General features: G+C 40.3%; 3 protein-coding genes across 5 annotated transcripts in view; 2 read left to right on the top strand and 1 right to left on the bottom strand.

Moving 5' to 3' along the window:
- The first annotated feature begins 99 nt into the window (after window positions 1-99).
- Window positions 100-1741, top strand: ndufb1 (NADH:ubiquinone oxidoreductase subunit B1). The gene is made up of 3 exons (XM_032543907.1): window positions 100-216; window positions 1149-1293; window positions 1544-1741. Exons 2-3 carry the CDS (start codon window positions 1154-1156, stop codon window positions 1578-1580), a joined length of 177 nt encoding a protein of 58 aa, XP_032399798.1. The 5' UTR covers window positions 100-216; window positions 1149-1153; the 3' UTR covers window positions 1581-1741.
- Window positions 1742-1882: 141 nt separating this feature from the next.
- Window positions 1883-8150, bottom strand: riox1 (ribosomal oxygenase 1). 3 transcript variants are annotated; one of them, XR_004336340.1, is made up of 16 exons: window positions 7958-8150; window positions 7552-7698; window positions 7213-7352; window positions 6615-6714; window positions 5774-5887; window positions 5209-5315; window positions 5008-5115; window positions 4833-4867; window positions 4463-4641; window positions 3711-3815; window positions 3457-3598; window positions 3187-3307; window positions 2544-2643; window positions 2373-2459; window positions 1993-2110; window positions 1884-1947 (listed from the first exon to the last, which is right to left on the bottom strand). XR_004336340.1 is itself a non-coding variant. In XM_032543904.1 (15 exons), exons 1-15 carry the CDS (start codon window positions 8042-8044, stop codon window positions 2051-2053), a joined length of 1632 nt encoding a protein of 543 aa, XP_032399795.1. In that variant the 5' UTR covers window positions 8045-8150; the 3' UTR covers window positions 1883-2050. The 3 variants fall into 3 exon arrangements, 2 of the variants coding, with proteins under 2 accessions (XP_032399795.1, XP_032399796.1); XM_032543904.1 differs by having other exon boundaries at window positions 1883-2110; XM_032543905.1 differs by lacking the exon at window positions 7552-7698 and having other exon boundaries at window positions 1883-2110; window positions 7958-8103.
- Window positions 8151-9627: 1477 nt separating this feature from the next.
- The window catches only part of extl3 (exostosin-like glycosyltransferase 3), a 32746-nt gene continuing 25645 nt past the window's right edge, over window positions 9628-16728 (top strand). Inside the window, 1 exon segment of the mRNA XM_032543895.1 lies at window positions 9628-9828. The gene's annotated coding sequence lies outside the window, so the exon portion shown is untranslated.

The raw sequence follows: 16728 nt of genomic DNA, 5'->3' as shown, positions 1-16728 counted from the left end.
ATTTTGTCCTACTACATTTTAATTATTGTGCTTTAATATTATGATTTCATATGGTGGTTTTGATATGATAACCCACGACAAGGGCCATTATGTTAATATTTAGTTTTTACTATTCAAGTACCACTGTCGCGTTTGCACAGTTGGTAGAGTCCAATGTCCTCTGCCTGGTGAGTGAAGAGCCAAGAGCTGAAGGCCACGGTTAGGTGTAAACAGAAGGTAACATTTGACATATTCCAGTATCGTATCTCTTTATTATTTGACCCATTTCACTCTAACATATTAACTGTGCCAAATACAGAAATAATGACTTTAACTGAGAACCCCTTAACAACGAAAACCTGACACAATGCTAGCTAGCTAACTGATTAGCTAGCCAGCGGCTGTGGTGCAGTTGGTGTTTTTGAAGTACGCAAGGCTAGCTAGCTGTATTTTCAGCATTTTAACTCCATTTTGTGGGAAAACAAGCGACAATGTAAATGGTGAAATGACAGCTAACGTTACCACATATGTGGTTTAAAGTAATCCTTGTTACACTCGCTGCTGTTTCATGTAAGATAGCTAAGGTATCTATGTAATTAATGAGGATTAGACCGTATCCTCATATGGCACCAACTTGTAACTGTACTGACATTTACATATATTTGCTCTGAAACTTTGTGAAAGTGAAATATATGTATTTTTTGTACATTTAAATAACCCATATTGTGCATATCCAATCTGAACACTGTATTTATGCAAGTTTAAAAGGGCATACTTTATAATACAAAAATGTTACGCTTATGTTGTATTGGTAATTGTGTTTTAAATTTTGATAGATTTCCTGCACTATTCTTTGTCGAGTGTTTTTTTGTGCGTGGACATTTGCTGTGACAGTGGGGAATAAACACAGGCTCTATATACCAATTAGCTCCTCGTGACACATGTTGAAATGACTAAAGAGCTCCTTACTATTTAGGTTTCTGTCAGCACAAAGTCCAAACATTGTCGAAATGGTTTAGATTTTTTCAGTAAATGTAGTAATAAAATATGAAATTAATGTGAAAGCATCACTCCCTCTAACTGCAAATGTAAGCATAACTGTTTTAGATCAGTGTATCAAATACGTGCCACAGAATTTGTTACAATGTGTCTTGTGTTTATTTTCGTAGGAACCATGGTCAACTTTGTTGCACTTGCCCGTGAGCATTGGGTGAACATCTTAGTGCCCATGGGCTTTGTGATTGGATGGTACCTTGACAAACAGCAGGACCAGAAGCTAACAGCTTTCAGGAACAAAAGTGCTTTGTTCAGCAGGTAAGAATAAAAATGCACTTTCCACATACATTATATGTATAAAAGTAAATCAGGTCCTCCTCATGGTTACCAGTGAATTAAGGACCAGGGGTGCTATTTACTTCCTAGTCAAGTGATGGTGGCTGTTGCTACTGCATTCACCCCCCCAAAAAGGTTTTAATTACAATGCATTCAAATCAGCATAATTTATAGTGATGAAGGGAAACATGTTTATATAGCAATATGCAACTCTAACTTCTGTTCTTTTTAGGGAGCTGAAGTCTGGTGAGGAGGTGACCTGGAAGTAGAATCTATCCCTACCTGCAATGTGTCCTGTCATCTGTAGTGTGAATAACCCTCAAATCGGAATGTTTAAGAGTCCTTTAACTGTTGGAGTTGGATCTTCTAATAAACCTTTAAGTTGAGTTGTATCAACCAATAATAAACATGTCCTTTCTCTTAAAAATAACGTGTACCTCTTGGTGATTTTTGTTGCATAACGAAAAAATTTTATTAAGTAAAGCGAGACACGACCAAGGTGAGATACAGTGAGGACTTTACAATACACAACTTTGATCATGACAGGATTAACATGACGGGGCAACACAAAAAAAGTGAAACTGGTTTATTTGATGATGAACAGAGAGCAAATTCGTAAATGGGTTGTTCAATGTGACCCTTCCAGTAGACCTAATGAAGATTTGGGGCAATAAGTGTTTGTATTTTGTACAGAGGCAATCTATTCATGCAGTCGGCTTGACTGAAGAATCTTTGGCCATTACAGAGGTTCTGCAGTGTGGATAATCCCCCTCTCGAAAAGCAGTTCAGCCAAAGCGATCTAGGGGGGAAAGAACCATGTGAGGGAACACTCAACCCAATCATTACACAAAAAAACAGGCTCAAATTAACAATTTAGAATATGTACATTAAATGGACATGAGATAGGTGAGAATGACACGGCTATTTAAAGAATTGCATACATTGTCAAATACAATACCTGTCCCCCTCCCCTGTGCAAAAAACTATGCACAGAACAAACTGCCTGAATGTACAGTAGTATCACATATCAGCACAGATTGTATGCACTTAAAACAACATACCCTGTCGTCTGCAGAATCGCATGGGAAACTTCCTACTGTCACAAATTTGGGATATGAATGGATCAGAAACTCCATGGCATCTGTGTGCTGGAAGAAAATAAATATGGTTAGGAGGTGACATCATTAAGGCATTAAGTATAAAACGAGCTTTACACAGATCTTCCAATCTACCTCTGATTTTATTTCGAAACTCTTGGGCTCCTCTTTGTGGTAAACTCTGGAGTTGTCTGTTGTGTAGTACAGATGAACAGCTTCTCCATCACTACATAACCTGGGAAGACAAAAAGTTACATTTTAACATTTAACTCTGTCAAAAGCCCTAAGTACAAAGCAGTAGTAATACTCGGGAACCTCTAGTTATTTGTATTAACTGTGGAGGTCGTTTGTGATCTTAATCCCGTGTGAATCCGCCATGTCTGTAATTTGTCAAGTACAAGTTCCACTACAAATTACTTACCATATTTCGTCAAACACAGAGGTTGTGTGGTAATATTTGTACCAAGCCAATCAGCATCTGTCATTCTGAGGTCATTTTGGCTGCGTTGGCAATTAACATGAAGGTTTTGACCAAGCCTTGACATCATATGTCGGGGATAATGTCAATAAGTTTACATAAAATACAGACTTCACTTACCCCGTGCAAATGCGCCGCACAAAACAAAGACGACGGGGGTCATTTCTAAAACACACGAGGTCCCCTGGTAAAACTAGTCCCGTACAAATAGGGCTATGAATGCTATACTCCAGTTGAATAGTCCATTTCCAACCTGCCTGGTGTGAACGTGCGGTGACATGCAGTTAACATTTGCATTACCTGGCACATCCAGCACGGAGAATTCTGACTCGGGTCTGAGTAGTGATTTGTGCACCTATATCCAGAACTTGCCCGCGCTCCCACCTAGTAGATGCTCCTTGCACACTGCTGGCCAATTCCTCTGTGGGAGATGACATGAAATTGTTAGAATCAGAAGCACTGTGCATTGCGGGCTGTCCTGCAGCGTTATAATTATTAAAACTTTCATGCCATAGTACAATTGTCTTCCGAAGTAAGTGATTTGCGAGAACCGATGCAGCCATCACATACCCGGTGTGAGCATGGGAGGAAGGCAGTCATGGAGGAAGTCTCTGGCTTTCTGATCCACGGCGGCGTCGACTGGGGCATAAGTAATAAGCTTCTTCATCAGACTCTCAATTCGCGAGAAGAATTTTGTCCTGCGTGGGTCATCCTACGCACATGAGGCGGACTTGGGTCATTGTGAGTGGGTAATTGGTGAGAAGCCAAGGATGGTGATGGTAACAGAAAGTGACGAAGAAATAGAAAATAACGGATGAATGTACCTTGTCAGAGTTCTGTACTCCCATGTATGTCAGGTAATCCAGAGGTAAGCCCTGTCTGAACTCCACATCCTCCTCCATGGCTATTTCCAATGCTGCTGGAACCAACTAAAAAGGGCAGATCAAAAGGAGAAAGACCTTTGGCCTATCTAAAAACATATTTAAAAAAAGAAAACTGGTAAAAGTGGCTTACTGTAAATAAATAAAAATGTTTATTTACTTTATTAGTCCTGCAAAGGGAAATTAACACTATATTACACACAGGCCTGAATTACACACACACACATGCTTAGTACCTATACATGCACTAATGGAGAGATGTCAGAGTGAGGGGGCTGCCCATGGAAAGGAGCCCCGAGCAGTTGAGGGTTTCGGTGCCTTGCTCAAGAGCACCTTGACAGTGCCCAGGAGGTGAACTGGCATCTCTCACACTACCAGTCCACCACCATACTTTGGTCCGTATGGGGATTGAACCGGCGACCCTCCGGTTGCTACCCATGCCACAACATTTTCCTGTTTGATTTCTATGGATTGTTACACCCCATGTGTTACAACAGCTCAACAAGAAGAACCTTGTTTAAAAGCTTTTAAGAGTGGCTGTCAGTCAAGTAGTTTAAGGGAAACGCTATTGGTTATTACACTATACCTGTAATACTTTATCAATATCAATAAATGTGTTGATGTGACCGTGCACTGATGCTGCCTTTTGTTAACCATGTAGGTTTCTGATTAGAGCCTGGATCAGAGAATATCACCTTCTGTAGCAATTCCCCCCAGCTGTTCTTCTGGTGAGAGGAGATGGTGATGTGGAGGGAGTGAGCGTCCGGGAGGCAGTCGCCCTGGTGGATGAATCCTCGGGGAAAGTAAAGGAGATCCCCGGCTTCGAGCACCACTTCCAGAATCGGCTTCCCGATGTCTGCCTGATCGAAGTTGGCTGGAAGGGAAATGCAAAGCAGTCACATCTGAGAAATGAAAGCTGTAGATGTGTGTGAAGCCAATAACGTACAGTAATGGTAACTGTACGTAATTATCCATAAATCCTGTTTACAACCAATGACAAATGGCTTTTACTTCAAGAAAAAAAAAAACTATCAAAGAAATAATAATTATGATCATTTTACTCACCACTCGAAAGCACAGGCAAGACCTCATCTTCCGTCCTAAGAAAAAAGTCAGAAAAACAACTTCAGTGTGTTTCTCGGCATTAATCTTTCACTCACTTTATATCAAACTACTAGAAACTAGTAGTAGGTACCCCCCTCCCACACACCTTTTAAAAAGGTTCCTCACTGTATCTCACCTTGGGTTGTACACTCTCCAATGTTTCTTCCCCTCCAGCTGAACCACAAACGCCTCAATGTCGTCATAATGTGGAGCAAAGCCTTGTGTTCCAGGTGGCGTCAGGTATCTGGTAAAAGAGAGAAAAAAAAACCACACATTTAACAGTGACTGATAGCATCTACAAAGGTTAACCAGGACAATCACTGTCCCAAATACTTACACGTTGGCTCCTGCCATGCTGCCAAACTGCTCTTGGAGGATGGACAGCACGTTCCACACCGTGGAGGAGAAAGCCTGGGGATTCAGCATGCGGAGGGAGCAGCCACTCTGGGGAACGGAGATCCAATGATGAGATTAATAATCTGCGATGGGAGCGCTGTGCAGATGGTGCACTGATACTGGGCCTGGGCAATATATATATATATATATATATATATATATATATATATATATATATATATATATATATATATATATATATATATATATATATATATATACACACTAGATATTGTCTTGTATTTTGAATATCATATCATGGTGTTGTCAAGTGTTTCTAGTTTCTTTTCCTGGTTTTAAAGGTTGCAAAAAATTTTTGCCTGATACATCTAATTGCTTTTTAATAAAAAGGTAGTCAAGGAGAATTTCAAAACTTTAAGGATCTTCAAACCGCTGCAGCAAAATCCATTTATAAGGAATGTAAAAATGCAGAATCCCAGGAATGTTGCAGTAGAAATAATGACAGACTGTATACAGAGCTGCTGCCTGCATCAGTGGGGCCTTACCTCATAGAAGTCCCACACAGTGAACGGCAGAGCTCTTCCCGGAGGATTGTGCGTCTCTCTTTTGCCGTTAGAGTAGCTCGTGACATCCAGGTTCACTCCATACTGAACATCTTCCTAAAATTAAACAACGCAGACATGTAGTTCAGTGTCACAGATCTACATTAACTATCAAAGACACAAGACAAAATCTGGTAGCTACTCATTGACGAACAAGCAACAGAACAAATCTGGGCACATAGCTACTGTAAATAAAATAATCAGAAAACAACACATAAAAAACTACGTAATTACAACAACAAAACAAAGGGAAAAGAACGAGGTGGCTCATTTTCACATTAAAGATAAAAAATAATGACTTCCTATTATGTGTGTGTTTTTAAATACGTTCAAGTTCCCTAATAATTATCAGTCTGCGATTACAGACTCAAAACAGCAAATGTACAAAATTAACTTTAACCCTTCAGGTAAATCAGCCTTTGTCTGACTCTTACAGTGGTGGACCCTGTGAAATGCAAGACCAACTTTTGCTAGTAGAGACCTCTCTCCAAATAAACAGAACTTTTGTGTTTTTGTTAATTTTTGTGTCAATTATGCTACCACCACCTATTGGTTACTTGTTTACAAAAAAAAAAGGACAAATAACGTCCACATACAATGAAGGAAAGTACCTCCAAAGCTTCAATTTTACACTTCCCATGAGTTTTAGAACAATAATAAATGTGTATAAAGTTGTATTGTGTAAAAGATCCGTCTTGATGATAACATAACTGCCATATTCCAACAGAAGTGGGGGAATTATAGATAAAGTAAGGATGGATGAGGTAATGTTTCAGAGCCTTACCTGTCTTAATATGCGATCAAACTCTGCTGTGGAGAACAGTCCCTTGTAATAATCTGGAGTCTTACGTTGAACAAGAATGGGTTTCTTTTCCCACGTTTCCCTTCGGAAGGAGGAAAAATATTAGCCGGTGAAGGTTGCAAGAAAAAGATGACACCTTGTACACGGTGTATAATTACCTCCGACAAGGAGATCATGTTTTCAGCTTGGTTTGTTTGTCTTTTTGCAGAATTACAGAAAAACTACTGGCCCGATTTTCATTTAGCTTGGTGAAAGGGTGTAGCGTGGGCCCATTAAATGTTGGAATGGATCCAAATCCCAGGGTGAATACACAAATTATTGTAACTTCCATTAACATTGCAAGGTATAGAATTTGTGCTGCATTCATGTGCTGTCCAAATAAATTGGAAAAGTTCGTTTCTGACTGGGAAATTTCACACTGCGTTAATATTGTGAAATATGGCATGCCTTGGCAGAGGTCTGCGCTCTCAGGGTGCCCTTCCAGCTTGGCAAAGTTTCTGTTTTGTTGTAATTTTGGATTATATTTTGGATCAGATTTTGGATCAATAATTAATTGATCACAGTGTTTGCTAAAGTGTACCTGAAGAAGGACTTCGCAGGAATGGGGTTGATGAGCCACTGGAACAGCTTGCTCGCTCGCTCCCTGCTGTTGTTGACTTTTCCCAGATCGGCCAGCATAGCATCCAGAGCCTCACCAGCTCCATTCACACACTCCTCATCCTGCAATAAAAGCATAAATACTCTGTGAACCATAACTGAGCAGTATGGTCAAAAAACAATAACAATAATCTTAATATAATAAATAATAATAAAATAATAATAAAACATGTTAGCATTTCACTGTAGATTAAACATAACTTTTCAATAATGTGAAAATAGCACCCCATAGCATCTATCTTTGCAGCAGGTACACACTTACTTCTGTCATTCCCTTAAGGCTCTCCTCTTTTTTTGCAGACTTTAGGAGCTTCTTTCGCACTTTCTTCCTTTCAGGCTTTAATTGAGCTTTAACTGTGTTGACCTTATTAGCCCCATTCTCCTTTTTCCTTTTCTTCTTATCTGCCACCTAGAACATCATACAAATTAACAGAAATATCTAAACACAGTTAAGATACATAGTTTTTCCTGGAGAAATGAAGAGCAGATAACATGATTATATAGCCAACTAGCTATCAGGAGGACTGTGCTAGTTTCAGCACTGTCCCTCCTGCAGCTCTCTCTCTCTCTCTCTCTCTCTCTCTCTCTCTCTCTCTCTCTCAGAGCATAGAGCAGATAACCAGGCACGACTAAACCAGTTACTAACACATTATTTCAATAATATCTACCTGCAGGGAAGGTTTCGTAGCAGGAGGAGGCAGGTCGGTTGATAACGTTTTATACAAAGCAAAAGCTGACATGTGTTTTCGCTCCATGTTCAAGAATGTGACATCATCATCCAGCGACTGCGGGAGAGTCTTCTTCTACGACTATTTGTGTCCATTTCCTCTCGAATGGACTCACTGCTGCCACCTGTGGAATAGTACTGCAAATTGCAGCTAATTTCTTCTTTCTTCATTTTTGTTGAGTTTTAATGGCGGTTGGCCAACCACCTTAAAGGTGCATGCACCGCCACTACTAGTCATGGAGTGGGAGCAGTAGATGCTAGGAAACAGACTAAGAATATAAACTGAGCTTAAATTAGATTAAACTCTATCTCTAATTATCTTTACAAGAAGACAGATAACACATTCATGTACTACACCATTCCCCAGTTATATGAGCTTTCATACAATTAGTCCTGACATTAATTTTTCGATAGCATATATCAATCGTTTTATACGATGTGTGTGATACAAGCCAACAGCGACATGTGTTCGTCATGTATTAAGCATGTGTATTCAGCCCACTAGGCGGAAAGGAGTGCTGACTTAAAAACAACGTATTCTGTGTTTTTTCTAATGACTCACGCTCACTTAATAGTCAACAAAAAAAAAAAGAAACAAAAACGTACTAATTTTTCTTTCTTCATTTATAGTTATTATAATAGCGTAGCAACCAACAAAAAGTCAAGAAACAAGCGACCTATAGTAGTGGAGTTGTGGAGAAAAGAAGAAATTGGCAAAACAAGAAAAAAGAAATAAAAAACTCAGAACTAAAAGAAGAATATGTCCTTACTTAAATTATTTTTAAAAAGGAAGCATTAGCAGATGTACAGTTTATAGCCATTCCATTCAGATTGCGAGCTATCATCAATTAGTCGTTGTTATTTATTACTTCACACTTTGAACATTGTTTTTAAACATGAGCACTTATTAGGTTATCCTCTACCTCATTTGGTCAGTTCATTTCTATTAATATTCTCAGTCAAAAATACAAACTTGGCTGCCTTTTAAAATAAAGGCTTAATTAGTGTCACACTGCATGTCTTATGATCAGTTTGAGTGTACTCCTTCACTAATGATTTTTAAAAGGCTGTTGTGTGTTTCAGCAAGCTCCTCTATAATGTTTTCCACATTTGCATAATAGTCAAAATTCATTTGTTTTTTGTGTCTTTCATCAAAACATCGCTGCAAAAATGATCGGTTGTGTACGTTTGTAAAATCACAGCATCTTTGTTTATGTTCTTTGCTGTGCTGTTTTTGCTATCTGTTTTTCATCCATTATAAATGAAAAAGGAATGATGTGTAATACAGCACACTGAACACAAAAGCAAATAAAATAAAGTAAAACAACCAAAAGTATCCTGAAGATGTAGATGTCCTTCCCATCCGTAATCCATATAACATAAAACCATAACACCAATAAATAAATAATATAAAATAACTATTTACCTTTGCAAGATGACGTTTGAAGTTCATTATTAAGACATTTTTTTAACGAATGTAATATATACAGTGCATTACTCTTCACGTGTCACCACATTGTACCCACAATGATCACTAGGTGGAGCATTTCCACAATATTTCATGTGTTTGACCGATAGGGTTAATCAACACTGTTTCCCACAATGCTTAGCGGCGTGCTGTTGGTGCTGTTTGTACAGCCGTCGCTCCAACAATGCAGCTTTTAAGCGGTGCAAACTGAATACGCAGCAACACCACAGGCTTGTCTCGTTACTGTAGTCGTTTTAAATTCATATAAAATATATTTTGACGGTTTGACAAACCTGCTGGACGATTGTGACTCAGTTTGTAGGACACCCTGGAGTTCTGCTGGGGTAAGTAGCTACCGAAGCTAACGTTGGTCTGCCAGTGTAGTTGAGAGCAAATGCATTTTGTTGTGACCGCTGCTGGCTAGCAGGCTAGCTAATTGGCCAGATGAGGCATATGGCCCCTTGTGTCTTTCCCCTGCAAACCCCCCTGTCCATAATTAATACAATAGCAGTGTGTCCACTTTCCCTCGTTGTGTTTTTGTTGCGGAATTTCTAACTGGTGTAAATGTAAAAGGTTGATAGTTTTTAAAAAGACTTAGTCGTTCTCTGTAGCCGCTGCAAGTCGTGAGTCTGTTTTGCTTTGATCTGTACTGAGGCACACGTCAACCAAGCCGGTGTAGTCGGTGCTTTGCCGGGATGTAGCGTAGAAATAGATGTGGAAGTAGTCTGCATATGACCAATATATGTTGGTCTTCTAAAACCATTTTATTATTTAGGCCCCCTTTTGATTGTCAAACCCTCAACCCCCTACTGCAAAAATGTGCCGCTCGATTAGTATGGGTGAAATGTCACGCCGAACTCAATAAACGGCAATTTTGTCGACGTGCTTGGTGGCAAGCAAGCTTACATATGGGCATGATGTGCTGTACACTGAATGCTGATTATGAAAACCATCATGAGCTTATGGTTAGGTCAACATGTTTCATTAAACTGACGATCTGTTCTACGACCGTTCATTATAGTACATATTAATGCACAAAAAACTATAATAGCTGGTGTTATTATTGACGATTCCATTGTAAAACTAAGCATTTGGAAATAGAAGTTCTGTTTGTTATGTTCAGATAGGAACTAGGTTCTCTTAAAAGCTCTTTGCAAACTTGCTCTGTCACTCATGTTGTACCTTTGCCATTGAGCAAGGTGGCATTAACTGTTACTGTAATAATGCATTTGCAATGAGATTCAGGGTGACCTGCTCGTTATAGAGGAGATCATCAGATATTGCTGCCATCAGTATGCCTACTGCTATCATATACACTTGGTTCAATGTTTTACTCTTTTTACTTTTATGTTTTATTATACGGTATTGATTCTCTATAATCAGCTTAAAATGTAACAGGAAAATGTTGGTCCCTTTTTTTTTTTTTTTTTTTTTTTTTTACTAAACTCACTTTTGATTACAGTCCAATTCCATATCAGTATAAAGCATTACAATTCATCAGCATCACAATCTACAGCCTCATAAACTACCTAGAAAATAGTCTTTAAACACTGTAACCAACATCTGACCATTACAACCTACATGTAAGTAAGATTTATCGCAGGTCTGTATTAGCTATGTGTTCCTAATTAACTTGAGTGCAGAAGTTTTATAATTTGCCTTGTGGTGATCAACCAATGACTTAACCATGAGTTTATTACAACCCTGATATAATGAGTTGAATGGCGGTAGCCAGCCTCTTGTAGTTGTGGAATGTACCCCACTAGTCAACACGAAGGCCAGGCTTAGCGTGCTTGTGGGAACACTGAGGCTACTGCCCAGGGCATTGCTTTTATAACATTCTTTAGTAACCAGTAAATCAGTTTTCATTTAGATTTCTAAGCCCAAACGTTTTCGCTTAATAGCGGTCTTTCTGGAGTTGTTGGCCCAGAGCTTTTTGGTCAGTTTATTTGTGGCAGTAGGCATCATCATAGCATGCCTTTTGTGCATTTTTTTTTACTTGGAGGAGGCTTTTGGAGGAGGCTTTTGTCAAATATCTTTTTTAAATTTATTATCACCAAGGCTGAAACTTGATGGGAAAACTCGCAAAGCACGAACACATGCAGTGTCCTCAATCCGATGATGTAGCGCAAACTAAAAAGGGAGTGCAGAGACTTGATTGTGTGAAAACTCAAAATAATCACCTGATGGATGGAGGCAGCAAAAGTTATATTTTAGATTTCGTATGACTGCCTGGTTTGGAAGTTCTGTCCTCACTTCCAAACCAACACGTATCACTTTTTAGTTATTATCAGATATATTTGTCATGTATCATTTGATTTCTGAGCCTCAGTGTGAGATGTTGACGACTGGGCGGCAGTTACCCTAGGCCCAGGAGAGGTGTAAATTGTAGTTTTTCTAGGTCAGTTGCCGGAAAATGTCTCACAGAAGATGCTGGTTTTGATTACCAATTGTTGTTTTTATTTGGAGGAATTGTTATCTCTCTATTTTTTATCTTTACTGATGTAAAAACAACAGCAGTAGACCTATGTTTTTTTCAATTTCTTTTAAGCTATGAATGAACACAAACTGTCAGAACAAAAGTCAACATAGGGGTATGTCCAAAATTAAGATGGTCATATTATCTTTGGCAATTTTGTTAATATAGCTAAAAAAGATCATGAAGGAGCCAGTGGTATGGTTTAACACCCCCCCCCCCCCCCCCCCGTTATGGTTTGAATGTACCACAGCATGCATTAGTATGGACTGTACAGGCCAATGTGTATCCCATTGTGGACAAGAATATTGATCTTTGTCTCATAGGGGTGTGATTACCACGCTGTCTGTTAGTGATTTTGTTTTTCTTGAGGTCATGTGGTTATCAAAACAATGCCACAATCCCCAAAAAATGGTGAAATCAACCTTTTAATTATGTGACAAGGTTCCTCTTAGATACGCTGCCCTCATTAAATACTTGGCCGCCTGCCTGATGCTCCCATTTTTCTGAATTTTCCATGTGGGTAGAGACCATTCTAGTGGCATAATTGGTAATTGGTAGTGTTTGCACATTGTTTTGGCCTGCGACAGTTGTTGATTATTGGAATTTAAAAAACAGAAAAGATATCCCACTGAGCTGCTAGATAGCATTTGATCTAGAAATTCAAAACTCAAATGTTGGTGCCGATGATGAAATACTAACAGATACCTGTTTCAAATTCATCTTTACACATTGTCTTTATCCCGACCAAACGGCACGGTTGAATTTCAGCCTGCATGCACGTTTCGTAGCCTAAAACAGAGCGTCTCATATTGGTAGAGAGAGCAACAAGTTAGCGAACTGCCAAGTCCCCCTCTGTGCTCTGTGCCTGCTCAGCTGCATCCGGGCTGCAACATATGTTGTAGGCTAAGCTTTAACAGCATTCACTTTACCGGCAGTATTGACAACATAAAGCCACCAAGTCTTGAGAAGCTCAAGCTTATTGTTTTATTGTTCCCTTTTAACTCACTTCTTACCCCATCTACTTGCCCTCTCTTTTTCCTCTCTTTTCCTCACAGCAGCACTCATACGCTAGTCTCCGTTACCGCTCGCTCTCCGTTACCGCTGTCTCTCTTTGCACTGGTGTCACTCACTTAAGGCACCCTGCCATTCTCGCTCCAACATACGCTACTCTTGTAAGGGAGTTGCAGTGTACCGCACAAATGTCTTGTTTTTCAACCGGGGTAGAAAGAACCCAGCCCTATTTATAACAATGTATTAAAATAACAATGTGAAAGGGGCTACTCATGGTTTCCCTTGTGGCAATAGTGCAGGTTTAAATGAAGTGCAGCCTGTATTAATGTTAGGCTACTAGTTAAACCTCCTCTAAGTCTAGCTAGTATGTTCGTAGGATTAAAGGCATTATCCAACATTTCACAAAGGGTGTGATTGACCTAAAGATGGATTGGTTGCGTTTACTGGTAAACCTTGTGACCGAGGTGTAACCGACTGCTATCTGCTATCTGAATTGTCCTCACGTTACTGTCTTCTGTGACTGTCTCCATCTAGAAACTAAGCTGCGCGGTGCAGGGAACAACTCTGACTGGCTCATGATCAGACAGTGGTTTACGGAGCAGTAGATGGGCTTTGCAAAAAAAAAAAGGGGATTCGCTTCGGAGCTAGTACTAGTAACAAAGTAGGGCTGCACGATTATGGCCAAAATGATAATCGCGATTATTTTGATCAAAATTTTGATCGCGATTATTCTCACGATTATTTGTTGATTTTAACCAAAACAAATTTTATTGTCACATAGGCTATTTATAACAGCGAGAGGGAGTGTGATGGACGCCACTCACAGAGAGACGGCTGATCCTTATGAACGGGTCCAGCACGGGTCGAATGGCGGATACACACGTCGTGTGTATTAAACGTCTGTATCTTCACTGCGCTGCATTTTTATGAACTATGATGTTCTGGCCATGGGTCACATCTCTGGTCCAGGTCCAGGTCCCGGTCTCGGTCCAGCAGCTCCGTCTCCCACGCTGTTACTCTACCAACTGAAGTTAGCTGCATTCAATAACTTCTTCTGTGTTCTTCACCGTAGCGGCCGCGATAACAGAGTTACCCGCGGAAACACTGGTACAAATACAGGTTTGCCCCCTCATACTTAACAATATACAGCTGTGTTAATGAAAAATTAAAACTGTAGACATATATCAGAAGTGTGGACCGGCGGCCGCTGTGTGGCGGGGCGCGGAGAGTAAGAGGAGAGAGAGTAGGACGAGAGAGCGTAGAAAGATCCAACACAGGCACGGCTTTACAGACGAAATGGGTCACGTAACGCAAAATTAAACCATATCCATATAAACAGCATTGCAGCGGATGCGAGGACATTAGCACCGGTGCGTCCTAGAGGAGCTAACAGACGCTACTAGCTAACAGCTAACAGACGCTACTAGCACCGACTAGCACCGGTCACTGCTGTTGTCTGAAAAACAACAAATGGGACAAAGTGTTGCGTTTACTGGTAAACTGGTAAACCTTGAGACTGACGTATTACCGACTGCTATCTGTTGAGTTTTCCTCACGCTACTCTGTCCTCTGTGACTGTCTACATCTAGAAACTTAGCTGCACGGGGTGCAGTGAACTACTCTGACTGGCTCATGAGCAGACGGCTTTATGGAGCGGGAGATTGGCTTTGCAAAAAACCCGGAGCGTTCTATGAAATGATGCTTTATAAAAAATAATCGCTCGATCACGCAAATTTGATCGTGGGAAGTCCAAATCGTGATCGCGATTAAAATTCGATTAATTGTGCAGCCCTATAACAAAGTGTTTATTTTTTTCTCTTTGTTAAACATTAAGTCACAAAACTATTTTTTCCATCTCCTACTACATAAACCCTGTGTCTGTGCGTAAGATTTAGACTTGCGTGTCTCTAAAACATGTAACGTTAGGCTGCCGATCACAAGCATTATTTCTTGGTAGAAGCATGCTGTGTGTTTATTGGCCCACTGACAATGTTGAGATTTACTCTTAAGGTATTGAAATTTGGTATTTAATGACGAGGCATTTTTTGATGCTCAACACTAAGGCGGCAGTCTGTGTCTAAAAAGTGTTCCGGTGTAGGGTTTGTTTTTCCACGTACCTACAGCGTTAACGCAGGAGCATAAATTGACCGTAAGACTCATAAATAGTAAAATTGTACAGTAATATACTTTATTTCAGGGAAGCCATTTCAAATGTTCATAGCAGGAAAAGTAGAGAGGTGTTACTGAAACATTATTGATTTAGGCCATGCATTCATTGAATTGTCCCAGGAACCCATGCCAGTGAACAGCATGCACAATACCAATGCCCTCGGACTGTGACATCCTTTTCTGTCATGATGTGTCAAAATGTCTGCAGGGAAAAAGGTTTGTGAATGGGGTGTGAATGACCAATCAAACTGGAGCTAAAAGTGATGAAAAGTCCTTCAATCTGGCGTCAAAGGCAGCTGATAGATGGTGCTAATATGTCCAGTTAAAATAATGTTGGAAATGTTTAGGTGACTCTTTGTTGCTTGTTAAAAGTAATTCTGTGCAGTGCTAATTATGTTCTTGATGTTTAGGTGCAAATAGCTGTCTGAACAGCTGTATTGTTAGGCAGTTTTTAACAGTTAAAAAGTGTACTTTGGTGTGGGGATTTGGCAGACTGGACATAAACTAGCTGGTCAGGGACAGTCAAGACACCTTAGATAGATAGATAGATAGATAGATATTTATTGATCCCAAAAAAATGGGAAATTACAGTGTTACAGCAGCACACAAAATATACATACATACAATATACATGAAATAATTATAATTATAATAACAAAATATAAGAATAAAAATATAAGAATGTAAGAACAAATATTTAAGTATATACAAGATGGGAAAAAAACAAAACAAAAATGTGCAGCTTTTGTAAATATGACCCAGTCGTGCCGGTTGCCCTTATTGTAGTATTGTGTGTCTCAGAGTCTCATCTACCCCCCAGGGATGACGTGTTGAAGAGTTTTATTGTCTGAGGTAGGAATGATTTCCTGTAGCGGTCCGTGCGGCATTTAAACTGTCGGAGCCTCTTTGAGAAGCTGCTCCTCTGTTGGACCAGTGTGGGGTGGAGAGGGTGGTCAGGGTTATCCATGATAGATAACAGTTTGTTCAGCGACCTCCTCTCCACCACAGCTTCAAATGTGTCCTGTTTGCAGCCGATCACGGAGCCAGCCTTCCTGATCAGTTTGTTCAGTCTGTTTGTATCGCTGGCTCCGATGCTGCTGCCCCAGCAGAAGGTCTCCAACATCCTGCTGCACACGTTGAAGGATCTCAGCTTCCTCAGGAAATAGAGTCTGCTCATCCCCTTCTTGTAAACAGCAGTGCTGTTGACCTTCCAGTTCAGCCTGCTGTCGATGTTGACACCCAGGTATCTGTAATCCTCCACCATGTCCACGTCACTTCCAGAATGCATAGGGCTGCGGAGCCGTTCCCTTCCTCCTGAAGTCGATCACCATCTCTCTGGTCTTATCCACGTTCAGCAGCAGGTGGTTCTTACCAGACCACTCCACAAAGTCACCCACCAGTGCCCTGTACTCCCCCTCCTGTCCATCCCTTATACACCCAACAACTGCAGAGTCATCAGAAAACTTCTGTAGGTGACATGACTCTGAGTTGTACTGGAAGTCTGAGGTGTATAAGGTGAACAGAAAAGGAGACAGCACAGTCCCCTGTGGGGCCCCCGTCCCACTCACCACCACATCAGACAGAA

Source organism: Etheostoma spectabile, chromosome 18, assembly GCF_008692095.1.
Source record: "Etheostoma spectabile isolate EspeVRDwgs_2016 chromosome 18, UIUC_Espe_1.0, whole genome shotgun sequence".
In the NCBI taxonomy this organism is placed as follows: Eukaryota; Metazoa; Chordata; class Actinopteri; order Perciformes; family Percidae; genus Etheostoma; species Etheostoma spectabile.
Note: the sequence above shows the minus strand (reverse complement) of the source record. Positions and strands in the feature narration are given on the sequence as shown.